Source organism: Astyanax mexicanus, chromosome 12 (genome assembly GCF_023375975.1).
Source record: "Astyanax mexicanus isolate ESR-SI-001 chromosome 12, AstMex3_surface, whole genome shotgun sequence".
In the NCBI taxonomy this organism is placed as follows: Eukaryota; Metazoa; Chordata; class Actinopteri; order Characiformes; family Acestrorhamphidae; genus Astyanax; species Astyanax mexicanus.
The window spans coordinates 40,802,792-40,818,031 of NC_064419.1; the positions used below are offsets into that span (position 1 = coordinate 40,802,792).

The window sequence follows — 15,240 nt, forward strand, 5'->3', positions numbered from 1 at the left end:
AGGACTGGATTCTATGTAGTGAGGACCTGGTACTCTGTAGTGAGGACTGGATTCTATGTAGTGAGGACCTGATACTCTGTAGTGAGGACCTGGTACTTTGTAGTGATCTCCAGATACTGCATACTGAGGACTGGATTCTGTGTAATGAGGACCAGATACTGCATAGTGAGGACCTGATACTGCATAATGAGGAACTGGTACTATGTAATGAGGACCAGATACTGCATAGTGAGGACCTGATTCTGTGTAATAAGGACCTGATTCTGTGTAATGAGGACCTGATACTCTATAGTAAGGACTAGATACTGCATGAAGAGGACCTGATACTGCGTAATGAGAACCAGATTCTGTGTAATGAGGACCTCATACTCTGTAATGAGGACCAGATACTCAGTAATCAGGACCTAATATTGCATAATGAGGACCTAATTCTGCGTAATAAGGACCCGATACTGCATAATGAGGACCTGATACTGCGTAATGAGAACCTGGTATTGCATAATGAGGACCTGATACTGCATAATGAGGACCTGATACTGCGTAATGAGAACCTGGTATTGCATAATGAGGACCTGATACTGCATAATGAGGACCTGATATTGCATAATGAGGACCTGACACTGTGTAATGAGGACCTGACACTGTGTAATGAGGACCAGATACTGTGTAATGAGGACCAGATACTGTGTAATGAGGACCGGATACTGTGTAGTGATGACTTGATACTGTGTATTGAGCAGTGCCAGATTAACACTTTTTGAGGCCCGGGGCTACTTGCCAGGATGAGGCCCTTCATATCATGTTCTGATGCATGACCTCACACAAACACACGGACACATCAGCGACAGCGTACACAGTACCAATCTATGACAGACTACCGTTTAAAGTGAACTGGTAACATGATTTCAATTCAATTTAGGGTTGGGCGATGTCTCTTTAATTGGCAGATGACGATGTTTACAGGGAAACATCGCGATGGACGATGATATCGTGGGGGGTGGGTGTTGATTAGAAATAATTAAAAACTGATTTACTATATTTTACTTATATTTACTATACATTAACTATAGATGAATAAAATATATACGCAAAAAAGGAAAAATAGGACACTTTAAAAAGATCATTAAAATGGATACATAAAAAATAAAGAATGTATATCTTATGAAGAAAAAAATAATTTAATCAATAAAATAATAATAATATTTCAGATGATTAAAACAATAATTAATATAAAATAAAAACTCATTTAAAACACAATCAAAGGCTTTTTGATAGTGCGCAGAATAACAAAAGGTTCAGTTTCAGTTAGTTTCAGTTTCAAGTCATTGAAACAGCTCATCAAAACCTCAACCTATCCTTTATATTTGACAATATTCGGTTAACTTTACAGGTCCTTACTCATCTTCATTTATTTAACTAAACTGAGTTTTATATTATTGTATTATATTATTTATATTATTATTTTTGTAGACTCGCGCTGAATTCAGCTCCGCGCTGCGGAAGAGTTAGAGCGAGAGAGAGAGAGCGAGAGAGAGAGAGAGAGCGCAGCGCAGCGCATCTTTGCTGGTGGTAGCTGCTACAGCAGGCTGACTACTCCACGCTGGTGTTTTCTATAATAATTCTGTCGCTCTTTCCTTTTTTATTGCTTGTAATTTTCGTTTTTTTAATTATTTTTTGTCATTTGACATTCAGCGACCGGAGGCCCCCCTAGTGGCGAGGCCCGGGGCTGCAGCCCTTTCAGCCCATTCTTTTAATCCGGCCCTGGTATTGAGGACCAGATACTGCATAATGAGGACCTAATATTACATAATGAGGACCTGACACTGTGTAATGAGGACCAGATACTGTGTAATGAGGACCGGATACTGTGTAGTGATGACTTGATACTGTGTATTGAGGACCAGATACTGCATAATGAGGACCTGATATTGCATAATGAGGACCTAGTACTCTATAGTGAAGACCAGATACTCTTTATTGAGGACCAGATACTGCATAATGAGAACCAGATACTGTGTAATGAGGACCGGATACTGTGTAATGAGGACCGGATACTGTGTAGTGATGACTTGATACTGTGCAGTGAGAACCAGATTCTGCATAATAAGGACCTAATATTACATAATGAGGACCTGATATTGCATAATGAGGACCTGATATTGCATAATGAGGACCTGATATTGCATAATGAGGACCTAGTACTCTATAGTGAAGACCAGATACTCTGTAATGAGGACCAGATTCTTTGTAATGAGAGCCTGATAGCCTGTAGTGAGAACCTGATACTCTGTAGTGAGGACCTGGTTTAAATATAATGTTTTAAATGTAATATACTAGAGACACAAACATGGACGATTCCTTAGAATGACCCAGAACACTGACCAGCTCACTCTACTGTCTCTGTGAGCACTGCCTGTAAATGATATGTTGTGTTGGGCTGTGTGTTTGCCCCTCACCTACACCCGTCCTTTATTCCCAATCAATATCACTGTTTATCTGACATTGTAGAGAGCGCTCTTCTGACACCGTCCTCGAGACGATGAGTTTACCATTATAATGCATGACATATACAGAGGATTCTCATACCATACTGTTCAGCGTCTCGCTTCAGAGCAGGCTTTAGAGGGCACAGGATGTTCTAGCTTTGGGTACATATCCGAATCTGACTCATCATCGCAATGCTACTTAATGTTCTGTTCCATATACTGTTCCACCGCTGCTTTTCTGCTGTTTCTAATTCCAGTTTTGTTCAACGGGTAGAGCAGTGAGTCACTGTGTTCAGGTTTGCTCACTTGAAGGCCATTTCAGTGAGCTTAATTGACCCACCCTTGTTCGACCTGCCGGTTTTCTACACTATCTAGAGGCATTAGGGGTGTAATGATTCACAAGAAGCTAAATTTAGTCTCATACAATATAATACAATACACTTCTATTTGGTTCAATACATTTTATTCTAAGAAAACATGAAGGATTTCTGAAAACATGCTTCGGATAATTGTGTTCACAAGCGAATAACACTTATAAGGAGTGTGCATTCACTCCCTGTAAAGAGTATAAAATGTATTATAAAAATAGTTGGTTGCATCCTAATAATAAAAGGTGTATACAGTACCAGTCAAAAGTTTGGCCACCTCTTCTCATTCAATGGGTTTTCTGGGATTAGTGGATTAGTGCTACTGGTGATGCCCTCTCTCAGTGAAGACATGTGCAAGTTCAGTAGCCATACCCAGCTGGAAAATCTATTTTCTTTGGGCATAGTTGAGTCAAATGCTACAGAATACTCATAAAATAGTATTTAGTATTGAGTATTTTTTTGGTCTCTCCCATTCTCATTCCCATTCCCATTACAACAGATTGGAGGCTGGTCTTGCATGACCTTAGATAGCTGCCCACTGATGTTGCAAAGATGGCCACCAAGTGAATTGACTTCCCTGTAAGGACTTGATCCAGCACAGGCTCATAGCCTCACATTTGTAACTGGAATCTCAGCTCTGTAAGCTCTACATCACTGCATTTGTTTTACCAATATTTTTACCAGTGTTCTGCCATTTCTATCAAACTTGCCGTTGCTCCACTGCCACTGGTGACTTAGCATAAAATTAACTTCAGATGTTACAAAGCACTTCTGAATGTAAACGGAAGCCAGTAGGACATTCAGTTGCATCCAATGCTAATCAACTGGCAGCAGGGCATCGGGAGGCATGAGTGTGATTGATTCGGCCGGGCTCCTCTGCAGAGCGCTGGCAGCTGAGAGCAGTAAAAGCCACATCCATAATAAACAAGCCGCCACACCGGTGGGGGTTGTAGTAGGAAATTGGCTTCTGCATTTCAAATGGTTTCATCATCTGAGACTTTGGTGTCCCATCGGAATGAATGAGTGCATTTAGGGAAGCTGGTGAATGGATGCGGTATCAAAGAAGCTTTTTCAGTGGTGAGACATACTCGCTGCCGCCCCGCTTCTTCCAGCGTTCTGTTCTAAAGCCCGCGCTCGGCGCTTAATTCCATTGAAGTCCCGGAATTTCCAGCAGGCGATTGTGAACGATCTGGTTCCAGGTCTGTGGTGCGAGTCAATTTTCTCAGCCCAGCTGAGGAGTGCTGAGTCCAGGCAAATAGCACCGTGGGTTGATTGGGTTTTATGGGCTTGTTGATGTGCATTCTGTGACAGTGAACATCCAGAGCTTCATTAAATGTGAATGAAACTGCGTGCACTTACTGCACGAGACTGCAGGCGGGGGGTTCGGCGCTCCAGATAACCCCCTGCTTTAACTCTCCCGTACGGCATGGCCGTTGGAGCTTATCTTTGAGAGCAATATTGCAATATTTGGTTGGACCTTGAGAAAATGAGTTAACCTTTTCTCGCGCTTTCCACGCATGTTTTAACCTTTTTAAACTCAGCTATGGTTTATAATCCGACAAATTACATCAAGGATCCATTTGGTCTGGAGTCGAGCCATTGTGTTAATAATTCAAGGGCAATTAATTTCGGCTGAAATGCCACCCAGGAGACAATGGAGACCTCGGAATGAAAGCCCAATGTCATTTTAGAAAATACGGCGATATAATGACTGCTTCACAGTCTTGAGTTTGAGCCTTTAATGGTGGTGCTTTAATAGAAAAGGAACGAGCGTGAGTGGTGGTTATGTTGGGAGCAGAAGGCGATGAGATATGGAGAGAAACTGTAGAGAAAGATAAGCTGGGTCACATTGGAGACTGAGGGAGGAGTTTAGAGTCTTCAGGAAGGTTAAACACTTGAAACCTTTGAATTCTTGGCTTTATTATAGGATACTCTTACTAAATACTAATGTAAAACTACTGTGAACAGTTTGGTAAGAGATTGATTGAGTGTTTGATCTGGTTTAATCTGTTTTAAGGCATGTAATGTTGATGCTAATTACCACAGTAATGTAGTTAGGAGAGTTATGAGAGAGAAAAAAATGTTATTAAATGTGGGCTACAGGGATTTTTAAGGGGTTAATGGAGAAATGGAGAGAATTCCGCTGTGCTTTTGAATTATTTACAGAGTGTAATTTACTTACTCTAGTGAATCTCCTAAAGGACGAATGTGAATTGCTCATTCACCAGCCGGCAGTCTCAAGGCTCTACTTAAGTACTTTCCTTTAGAACAACCAACTAATGCCATTATAGCTTTGGTCAGGAGTTTATAGCCATTGGAAGCTGCGTACGTACACCTAATTAACTGGATTTCACCTCCACAGGCTAGCTGCTGATACATCAGCTAATTATCCTCCCCTTGCTTGGCCAGAGGCAGGTGCTCAGTCAATAGAATGTGTGCATAAATGTGTGCAGTCATTTCTGCGTCTTCAGCCTCGCAGTTAGCATCCCTGACCTGTGACAGTTTTTTTTCAAGTCTGAGCAATACGGGAGGGCGATCTCGCAGAGGGAGAATCACCCAGATCCGTTACCTTAATTGTGCCCAGCAGGAATAGATTTTTTATAAAACTTGACCTTCTGATAATATACCACCTGCAGTGTTCAGTTACCAGCAGATAATCAGATATTATCATTCCCTTCCCCTCACTGATGATCTCCAGAGACTAAAAAAGAACCCCGTTTCAGTAAGAAACCCAGCGTCCGGTTGGCTCAGAATAAAACTGAATTTAATTTACAGCAACTTGAGTCATAGGCATGACCTTTATACTGTACAAGTTCATTACTATTGGTCGTTTTTACGCAGAAACTCCTCATGTCTCCAAATTTGCAAATTGGGAGATGAAAATGTAAATTTTTTATGATCAGAAAACAAGAAATCAAAAAACTACAAACTGGATAACAAAAACAGAAAAACAGAAACGCAGCTGAGACGTACGCATAACATGCACAGGAACCGACAACTAAAACGGAAACACATGGACTATAAATACACATGGACAAGGAGGGGTAACAGGAAACACTTGGGGCTAGGGGGCGGAGCTACAAAATGAACACAGGTGAAGGCACTAGACACAAAGGAGCACGGGTCACATGGGGAACACACACACAGGAACACGTGGGAGAACGACAGGCAAAAAATAAACAAACTAGGGCGGCAGGTATAGATTATTTTGGTAATCGAGTACTCCACTGAAAAATCGATTCGATTTATCGATTAATCGGATAAAACATAAAATAAGACATTTCATAAAATAAGAAATTTCACTTAAGAATGAATGACCTATTGTTAGATATAGTTATATACTACTTATACCGATAGATATATACTTTTTTAACATACATATTATAAGCACAGCTTATAATATAATATGATCACAAGTCATGGTGCTTAATAATAATGCATTTTTATAAACATTTCTAGCCATGTTTATAATGCATTATAATATGTTATGAATGTGGTTATAGAGCCTAATAGAGATGACATTCATAGAAAGTGTTACCAAAACGGTAACACTTTCTATGAATGTCATCTCTATTAGACTCAATAACCACATTCATAACATATTATAATGCATTCATAAGGCATTATAAACATGACTATAAATAATTATAAAAATACATAACCCATTATAGCCATGTTTATTAAGCATTATGACTTGTGATCATAATACATTATAATCTGTGCTTATAATATATATGTTAAAATAGTATATAGCTATCGTTAATAATATAGTCCCAAAATGAAAATCTGGCACTTTACTTAGAGGCACAAAGACCTGTTATAATACATTATAATTGACTATAATTAATATTATATTTAAGACAAGAATAATTTATGAGTGGTTAAAACTATATTTATAGGATTATTGAGGGTGTGTTTAAAAATTGGAAGCTTTTTTAGTCATGATACAGTCTGTGAACTGGGACTGAGTTTCTTGGTATTGATGTATAACATGTTATAAACACAGTTATTAATGCATATAACCACAGTTAATGATGCATAATAAACACAGCTATGATTAATTATACATTTTTATAAATATGTACAGCCATGTGTATAATGCCTTATGAATGCATTATAACGTGTTATGAGTATGTTTATAGAGTCTTATAGAGATGACATTCATAGAAAGTGTTACCAAGACTTTAATAAATAATAAAGGGGTAATCCAAAGAGTCTTCAGACAGAAAAGGGTCATAAACAGCAAACAGGAACCAACAAGAATAAAAACATACTAGAGTCGGATAAAACAAGCCAAGAGGTCGATACACGAGTAAATAATATCACAGGGCAGCCAGGAATACATGGAAAAAACTGATCGTACACAAAGTTCAAAGTAGCAAAAGAAACGTGTTGTAATGCAGGAAGGAACCAAACAGTACTCAGCACTGGAGCTCTGAAGTTCTGAGCAGAGTTCTTTTATACCTGGCTCCCCAGGCGCTAGTACTCAGGAGAATGATTTCCTGGATAGGTCACATGATCATAAGAGTCACAGGCTGGTGCATTCTGGGTAGTGAAGTCTTGCAATCTGAAGTCGCAGGTAGAGCTGAGGGTGAGGGAGACATCCAAGCTATTTCGGAGCATTTCTATTGGCCCATTCATCATACAAATTTTGATTAAACAACATCTTGCCAGATTGAAATGATGTTATATAAGTATTTACTGGGATATCTTCTGTCAAATTGAATAAAAATGGCATTGCTTAACTAATGCAACTTTTATTTGTTCATTCATAGTAAGTGTAAAGCAAATTGTGTAACCCTAATCAGTAAATGTTGGGACAGTATGAAAGATAAAAAAAAAAAGTTTATAACATTTACTTTGGCTTTTATTTGATTGCAGATGTTAACTTTTAATTAAAGTCACTATAGAAAAAACTGTGTTCCAAGCTATTTCTGAGCATTTTTTGTTGGCAAAATATAAAATATCTTAGGATCATATTGATAATTGATCATTGATATTGCAGTAAAATATAAGTCAAAGTCAAAGTCAAAAAAAAAACATTTTTTCTATTTTTTCTATTTTTTTCCATACTGCTTTAAATTTTTCAGATTTGTATTTTTGTTTTGTATTGTTTTAGAGACACTAACATGATGCATGGTAGGATATTTAATTCATATTATGTTAAATGTTAAACACATTTTTATTACTAACAGCAGTTATTATATTATATTTATAATCAAAAAGCAGAATATCCTTTTTATTGTTTAAACAAACTGCTCTCAGGATTTAACACAAACTCCAAAAACATACTCAGAAAAAATATCAATGTAAAGTAATGTAACGTATTTATCACAAACAGTTAGCATGCTTTAGAACAGTTGTTTTTTTTTTTTTTTGTTTTTTTTTTAAATAACAATTGTTGTAAAGCTTAAGACAGGAAATAACAGTTGTGTGAAAGAGTCTACATGGCATCTCCTTGAACACTTCTGTACACAAAAGAGCAATTTTTTCCTATTGGTCCTGGCATCATTTATTTGCATAGTAGGAACCCAATCCTCACTAACCATCAGTGTGTTGTCTTGCCCATAAGGGGTACTTTACCTTATTCAGTTTCTGAATCAGTTTCTCTAATTTTGCTATTTATAGGTAAATGTTTGAGTAAAATGAACATTGTTGTTTTATTCTATAAACTACGAACAACATTTCTACCAAATTCCAAGTAAAAATATTATCATTTAGAGCATTTATTTGCAGAAAATGAAAAATGTCTGAAATAACTTTCAAGCTTTCAGACCTCAAATAATACAAATAAAAGCAAGTTCATATTCATAAAGTGTTCATTAAGAGTTTAGAAATCACTATTTGGTGGATAATCTTGTTTTAATGCATTTTGGCATGTTCTCCTCCACCAGTCTTACACACTGCTTTGGGATAACTTTATGCCTTTACTCCTGGTGCAAAAAATCAAGCAGTTCAGCTTGGTTTGATGGCTTGTGATCATCCATCTTCCTCTTGAATATATTCCTTTTTAGGTGTTCTCCAATTTTTTCCCCAAAGCTGTATGTTATACATTATTAGGTTGACCACCTAGTCAAAGTGTTGTAGGCCATGAGAGCAAGTTACAGTTTTCTTTACTGCAAAGTGTGACTTGTTTTAATTAACTTTTTTATTGATCTTTTTAGTTACAGTAAAGGTTCTTTTATATAATATAAGCCAGCATTTTAGCACATCAGTTTTTCAACAGTTTTAGAAAACAGTTCATGACAATAAGAGAAACTGACATTAAAATGACAATGACATGCTGTGATTTACAGAACATTTCTATTAAAATAAAAACCTAATGGTTATTGAGTAATTGAGTGATTGAGTGATTGAATAATTGAGAAATGGCCACTGTTTTAATCATCAGCGTAGACAGTGATCTGGACAGCTATTGTAATATAATTTTCTTCACTCTTTTGTATAAAACATGTCGTGATTGTGGACAGTTAATGACTCCTATGCTTCACATCTGGCTTGGTTTCAGGGGCATCCCAGGCAAGAAATGTGGCACCATCATTCTAGCAGCCGAGGAGCTGGGAAACTGCAGGGTAAGTAGCTCTTATTTTAACAAACGGACATTATAGACCACAGCACTAACAGGGACAGCTTGTTTTTGCAGTAAAGAGGTACGTTATTTTGTGTTTTAAGATGAGATTTTCATTGATTCTGGTAAATACGTGAGTCAAAGCCTCCAAACCCCAAGATACACTTAAATGTCTGGGCGCTGGCAGCTTTGAGGAAAGTTAATCAGAGGTGATTTCTTTAAGCCTCTGTTGGGTTTCTGCTGATACATCAGCTTCCCTCTCTGGTCAGTTCAAGGGCAAGTGTTCCTCTGAAGTCGGTTTCAAAGGCCTGGATGCTCTCGGAATCCTGAGATGGCCTTGGAGACCATCAGAACTTTTTTAGAAAAGTCTCAGATTGTCAGTCTGTAATGTGGAAAGATGAGCTGCTGGATTTGCTGCAGAGGAGACTGTCCTCGAGTGGAACGTGCGTTATCTACAGGGGTTGAACAATGAAACTGAAACACCTGGTTTTAGGCCACAATAATTTATTGTGGTGACGGACAGTTCTGGTGGAAACAGGAGAGTTGAGGTGCACATTGAATTCTGTCGTGATTTGATCAGCCGTGGTTTTATGTTTTTTGGATACAATCCGGGTTAGCACCCGAACATCCCTTTCAGACAGCTTCCTCTTACAGCGTCCACAGTTAATCCTGTTGGATGTCTGTCTTGGTCACAGATGCTCCAGCAAGATGTGCACCAACAATTTGTCCTCTTTTGAACTCTGGTATGTCACCCATAATGTTGTGTGCATTGCAATATTTTGAGTAAAACTGTTCTCTTACACTGCTAATTGAACCTTCACACTCTGCTCTTACTGGTGCAATAATGTGCAATTAATGAAAATTGGCCACCAGGATGCTCCAATTTAGCCATGAAACCTCCCACACTAAAATGACAGGTGTTTCAGTTTCATTGTCCAACCCCTGTATGTTTAGATGCATCTTCTTGATTTGTTCTTTAATTTGGAAGCAGCAATGATAACGAGAAAATAACAGTTGATAATAATAAATCAATCAATCAATCAACCTTTATTTAAACTCTTGAGTACATTAAGGGTGGCCCATATTTACAACATAGCCGAGCAATTACATAGGGAAGGGATTTACCAAAAACAAGGAAAAGTAAATAAAATAAATAAATAATAATACAAAAAAATAAAGAGTGTCAGGGATGTCCAGGCAGGGAGACGTGGAGGTGGACAATTAAGGTTAATAAAGGAATATTTATTATAAATAAACAACTAAACAATCAAAGGAACAAAGAAACAAAGCAAAACCAACAAGAGACTGGGAAAATAAACTGGGAGGGTAAATAAGAAAACAAATGAGAAAAAACAAGACAGAATAAACTAAACAGGGCAAGGAAATAAACAGGAGAACGTAAACACGGGATAGACAAATCAACAGAGGTCAGTGCAAAGACCAACCAGGAAACAGTGAAACACCAGGACTATAAATACACTGGGAACATACACACGAAACTACATACACTTGGTCCAGTAACGAGGGGGGCGGAGTTACAAATGAGACAAGAGGAGAGTACACGTGAATGGAAAAGTACTTGGGAGAACACTGAAAGACGGTAGCACACGGGAATGATAAACAAGACGAGAGCGTGACAGACAGCATTTTAATAAGATATAAGATATTATAAAAAAAGATATAAAACAAATAAGGTAAAAAAATGAATTTAAGAGTAGGATTCCTAAAATCATATGTAAAAAAAAAATCAAAGGTAATAAATCTAATAAAATGCAGATGAAAAAAAAAAACGAATCACATACAAGAGTTAAATACAAATAAACAATAACTAAAAACAATAAAATAAATGTGAAAAAAGAGCTTAAACAAACCAAAATAAAAAAAAAAACATACCAAAGATCATTAAGGGTTGAAGCAAGGTGTATTTTTTGTATCCTCATCATACCAAAGATTCATGGACACGCCCCTAAATCAAGTTGCACAATGTGTAATTAATCGATTTGCACTATAGGTCGCTAAAATAGGCCCTCAGTGTTTATACAAAGGAAAATCTGTGTGCTTGCAAATCTTCTGTGTTTTTTTTTGGCAATTTACTCTGTATATAAAACATTTTCCATTTATCTTGTCTGCACATGATATATTTCACAGCACAACAACTCTTGTTGCTCTCTAGCATTAAAAGTACTACTTCCTGTAGCTTTCTGCCCTCTGGTTGTGCATAAATCTCTGTGGGGAGGTTTAAGTTGAGATTTTTTAAGTTTTACAGTTTAAGCAACTGTCTACTGGATGAAAAACTCTTCACAATGGTCATGCTTGACGAATCCTCTGGCCATGCAATGCGAGCCTTTATGACATATTGAGAGGTCGACACAGACCTCTCTGTTTAATGAGCCCAAACTCTCTGATATATATATATATATATATATATATATATATATATATATATATATATATATATATATATATATATATATATATATATATATACTAGTATATAGTTCTTTAGATGGGGTGTGCATTTTGATTTATTTCTCATGTGTACTATATTGTTTACTCACTTACTGTATGACTCCAGGCATTAGTAGCCTACTTCTGATTGGCCAAGCCTTCCATCATCAGAGCATGATGATGGAATGTGTACAAAAAAAATCTATATTTTATATTATCCAATAAATAAACAATCTTTTGCAGATACTTGGGCAAGCTAGAACAAAACAATGGAAAATCACTGTGCTGATTAGCTCTATTAAAGCCGAAGTGAACTGATAAATTACTGTACTGATTATTTATTTTAGTCTTACTAAGCTCAATTGAAGCTGGAATAGACTGATAAAGTAGTGTGCTGATTGATCAGTTACTTACTGAACTCTAATAAAACAGAAGCAGATTGTTAAATTATTGCACTGATTCTCTAGTTTCTAAGAGTTACTGACCTCAAAAAAGCATGAGTAAAGCATGAGTAGACTGATAATAATTGTGTTGATTAATAAGTTACTTATCTCATTGTTACTGAGCTCTACTAAAGCATGAGTAGACTGATAAATCATTGCACTGATTGATCAGTTACTTATCTCAGTGTTTTTGAGCTCTACTAAAGCATTAGCATATTGTTACATTTCTGTGCTAATTCTCTAGTTATCTGAGAGTTACTGAGCTCTACTAGAGTGTATTTACACTGATAAATTAATGTGCTAATCTATTAGCTATTTATTTTGATTTATTTGATTTATTTATTTTGGGCTCTACTAAAAATGAATAGACTGATAAATTACTGTACTGATTGATCAGTTACTTATCTCATTGTTACTGAGCTCTACTAAAGCATGAGTAGACTGATAAATCACTGTACTGATTGATCAGTTACTTATCTCGGTGTTACTGACCTCTACTAAAGCGTGAGTATACTGATAAATCACTGCACTGATTGATCGGTTACTTATCTCATTGTTACTGAGCTCTACTAAAGCATGGGTAGATTAATAAATCACTGTGCTGATCCATATTTTTTATCTTTGTTACTGAGCTCTACTAAAGCATGAATACACTGATAAATAACTGTGTTGATCGATCAGTTATTTATCTCAGTGTTTCTGAGCTCTACTAAAGGATGAGCTGATTGTTAAATCACTGTACTGATCCTCTAGTTATCTGATCTCTAGTTATTAACCACAACTAAAGCATGAGTATACTGATAAATCACTGTGCTGATCAAACGACTATTTATCTCAGTGTAACTGAATTCTACTAAAGCATGAGTAGACTGATAAATGCACTGGTCAATCAGTTACTTATCTCAGTGTTTCTAAGCTCTACTTAAACGTTAGCAGATTTTTAAATTGCTGTGCTGATCCTCTAGTTATCAGAGAGTTACTGACTACTAAAGCATGAGTAGACAGATAAATCACTGTACTGAATGATAGGTTTCTTATTGCAGTGTTACTGTACTCTACTAAAGCATGAGTAGACTGATAAATCACTATAATAAAAAGTTATTTATCTGAGTATCTATTAATCAGTTATTTATTAATGTTTGTTATTGGAATATTATTATATAATATTATAATATTATTATATTTATCTGCTGTTTATTCCCTCACACTCAAAGAGATGAAACCAGATTTATGTACTTAGTCCAGTCAAAAGTGATCTGAAAATCACACTCTTATCTTATGGCCACCTATAGTCAGCAGAACTGGTTTTCTTGTGTTTACTGAAACCGGAGACCCACATGTGCAATTATGCTGGTGTAATTCTGCCACCATAACTGTTATTTTTTCGATCAAAGAAAAAAAGAATGACCCATTCACCCATCTCACTCTCATTCTCTACGTTTTTTTTTTCTCATACAATGTTCCAGATAGAGTTATTCCTCCCCATCGTCTCATTAAATTCTCTGCCCCACCAATATTATGGTATTCAATAAAACTGAAACAGCAGCTGGGAGTGTATTATAGCACACCAGGGATTTATCCACACACAGATTCAGAGCTTTTCCCAATAGCTATGGTTCCTGCTAGGACAAAAAAGAGTGCAGGACAAAAAGCTATTTTCTTTAATACGTCTCCATGTTTATCTGAGGTGTTTCTGTTATAACTGTGCAGAATGCTGTGTTCAATAACTTTTTGTAGTTTAGAGAAAATAAAAAAAATATATAAAAGGATATGGTTTTAGGGTGTTTTTATTTCTGTAGTAAATTTCTCTGGCCTTTAATCTGTTAAGTTAAGCTATTTATCTGTTTCTGAACTCTACTAAAGCATGAGTAGACTGATAATCACTCTACTGGTATAGTTATTTATCTCACCTATCTATTGAGTGATGATAAAACCTGAAAAAACATGTGTTTCATGTATTGATGTTTGTCATTGAAATATATATTGGAATATTAATACTTCTACTAAAGCAGAAACATGTTTATCAAATATAATGTATCAAAATGGGTTCATCATAGAGTTTTAGGATGTTTTTCTTTTTATAGTAAATTTCTCTGGCCTTTAATCTGTTAACAACTTAATTTGTTAACTTGTGTTAAAGTGTTTTCCCTCTTGGTTTGGTTTGGCTTTAGCAAAGTAATACTGCAAGCGCAACACTGCACAGTACATCACAAGAAAACATGTGAGAATGTTGTTTTTGCTGATTGGTCAGAGATGTCCAGACTAGTGTCTTTTTTTCAATGCCATTTATCCTGGAGCAGCAGCAGGGATGTTATTAGTTAATAGCTGTAATCATTTTCTATGGGTAATAAATCAAGTTAAACTGCACCTGAACAGCCGTTTAGCTCAAACATAAGGGATTTGACCCCTTATACAGAGCTTATACAGTAACAGGTCATTCATCCCTCCCAGTATCTCCGTATATTCCACCTGAGAGTAACCATAGAGACTAATGATGATGACCTGATGCTGATGCTGTGCTGAATGTAATTCTATAGCCAGGAGGCTCCAGCACTGGCAGGATTGTATAGATAATGAAAGTCATTGTGGTGAACTGGAGCGAAGATCATCATCCTGCATAACAGACCGAATGACATTTGAATAATTCCTGAGGTTATACTGTATGTGAGGTGCATGAAATGTTTCAGATTGGTTTTAACGTCTACTAAGGCATTTTTCCCAAGTGCACACATAATACTGTGGATTGTGAAAGATAAATTGTCCATTTAAAAATTTTCAAATGAAATATCCTGGCAGAAATTAATCTAGAGAGACTTTTCACATCTTTGATTTGTCAAAGACACTTATACAATTTAAACTAGTGCAATGAATCAATTAACTAAACAACTAAACTGAGATTAACTAGAATCAAACCTGATCCTCAAACC

General features: G+C 36.5%; 1 protein-coding gene across 2 annotated transcripts in view; it reads left to right on the forward strand.

The window, feature by feature from the left end:
- The window catches only part of cpne5a (copine Va), a 178,691-nt gene that overhangs the window by 91,727 nt on the left and 71,724 nt on the right, over nt 1-15,240 (forward strand). For both annotated transcript variants that reach the window (XM_049485537.1, XM_049485538.1), the window contains one exon: nt 9,363-9,426. In XM_049485537.1, the coding sequence (XP_049341494.1) occupies nt 9,363-9,426 (64 nt within the window). The remainder of the gene's footprint in view (nt 1-9,362; nt 9,427-15,240) is intronic.